Below are 1,586 nucleotides of genomic sequence, written 5' to 3' on the forward strand. Positions count from 1 at the left end.
TTTTTTTTTTTTTTTTCCTGCGCCATGACTAGGGAGGGTTGTTTGGAATGGGTCATGTAAGTAAATACTGTGCATGTCCACTCCATAGTCCCTCCCCTGTGTAAACAAAGCTCCTATCTAACCACTAGAATGCTTGGTGAACTCATGCCAAACTTGCGGGCCAAATTGAAGATGCCGGCGGGCCGCAGTGTGGACACCTGTGCTCTAGACCTACAATAACAGAATAATGACAGAAAGATGTATTAAATGTAAATGGAAATACTTTATTTCACTGTTACACGATAACTAGCTCGTAAAGAAACAAAAGTTGGGGGGAAAAGTGCAATAAAAAGCTACCAAGCACCACATAATACTGACGACTGGTAAGTGTGGCAAAAGAACGCTAACTGGTCTCTGCACAGTCTAAAAGGTAAAAGTATCAACAGTATCATCGTTCACAATCGAATAAATGAGCAAAGAAAATCAAACAAAGTTTGGACATCAAGCACAGTCATGCCAGTTAATATTTGTATGTTACAAGGTCATGTGGGGCGGGTGAACAAAGGGTGAAGTCCATCATCATCATGTTGGGTAGAAAGACCAAGAAACACTTGTAGTGTTTTTAGGAATGGGACCAATCCTGCTGGCATTTACAATAATAATGATGATGATAATAATAATAATAGGAAGATGAGGGCGCCTCCATGCGGCCGAAACATTCCTGTCAAGATCAGTGAGGAGACGTTATTGGAGGGCGGCCATGGAGGTGGTGGTGATTTTTTCTTCTGGTTGTATTTTACATGGATGGAGAATGCTGTACAGGTGCCACCACTAAAGGCACATGGGGTCCACTGAGCAACAGATGTGTCCGTTCTGCGGGAGAGAGGGAGACAAAGACCACCTGGTCAATGGCATCAAGACACAAAGTGCCACACGGCACAGAAAGGACAGGGAAAGGCGGCTGGAGTGATGCGTCACAGGAGACTGCAGAAAAATGCATTTGTTTTTTCTTTTTACTATTTGATTTTTTTTTTTTCAACACAGCACCACAGTAAGTTCAAGTTCAAGTACCACTGAGAGTCACACACACACTAGGTGTGGTGAAATTACTCCCTGCATTTGACATTCTACCCCCTTGGAGGTGAGGTGAGCAGTGAGCAGCAGCGGTGGCTTCGCTCGGTAAACATTTTGATGATTTAACCCCCAAACAATAATAATAATAATAGATTTTATTCATAAAAAGCACTTTACATTGAGTAAACAACCTCAAAGTGCTACAGTGTATTAAAAAAAATGAAAATAAACATATAATACAAATAATTAAAAATAAAATCTAGAGCAGCCTAAAAGCTAGAACTAGTATGCATATATCTAAAAAAAAAAAAAGGCTTTTTCTTAACCACTTTTAAAAGCATCCACAGTCTGTGGTGCCCTCAGGTGGTCAGGGAGAGCGTTCTACAGACTGGGAGCGGCGGAGCACAAATTTCAACCCTTGATGCCGAGTCTTTGGTATGACTCGGCAAGGGTTCGAACTCACGTCCCACCGATCTCAGCGCGGACACTCTGACCATACCAGTTATGGCAAAGAACAGGAAACCCCACTAATT

General features: G+C 42.1%; 1 protein-coding gene across 1 annotated transcript in view; it reads right to left on the bottom strand.

The window, feature by feature from the left end:
• Nucleotides 1-242: 242 nt before the first annotated feature.
• LOC133562902 (protein kinase C-binding protein NELL2-like) overlaps nucleotides 243-1,586 on the bottom strand; it is a 382,068-nt gene continuing 380,724 nt past the window's right edge. Inside the window, exon 14 of the mRNA XM_061916727.1 lies at nucleotides 243-852. Within this exon, the coding sequence (XP_061772711.1) occupies nucleotides 811-852 (42 nt within the window). The 3' untranslated portion in view covers nucleotides 243-810. The remainder of the gene's footprint in view (nucleotides 853-1,586) is intronic.

This window comes from Nerophis ophidion, linkage group LG12 (assembly GCF_033978795.1).
Source record: "Nerophis ophidion isolate RoL-2023_Sa linkage group LG12, RoL_Noph_v1.0, whole genome shotgun sequence".
NCBI classification, from domain to species: Eukaryota; Metazoa; Chordata; class Actinopteri; order Syngnathiformes; family Syngnathidae; genus Nerophis; species Nerophis ophidion.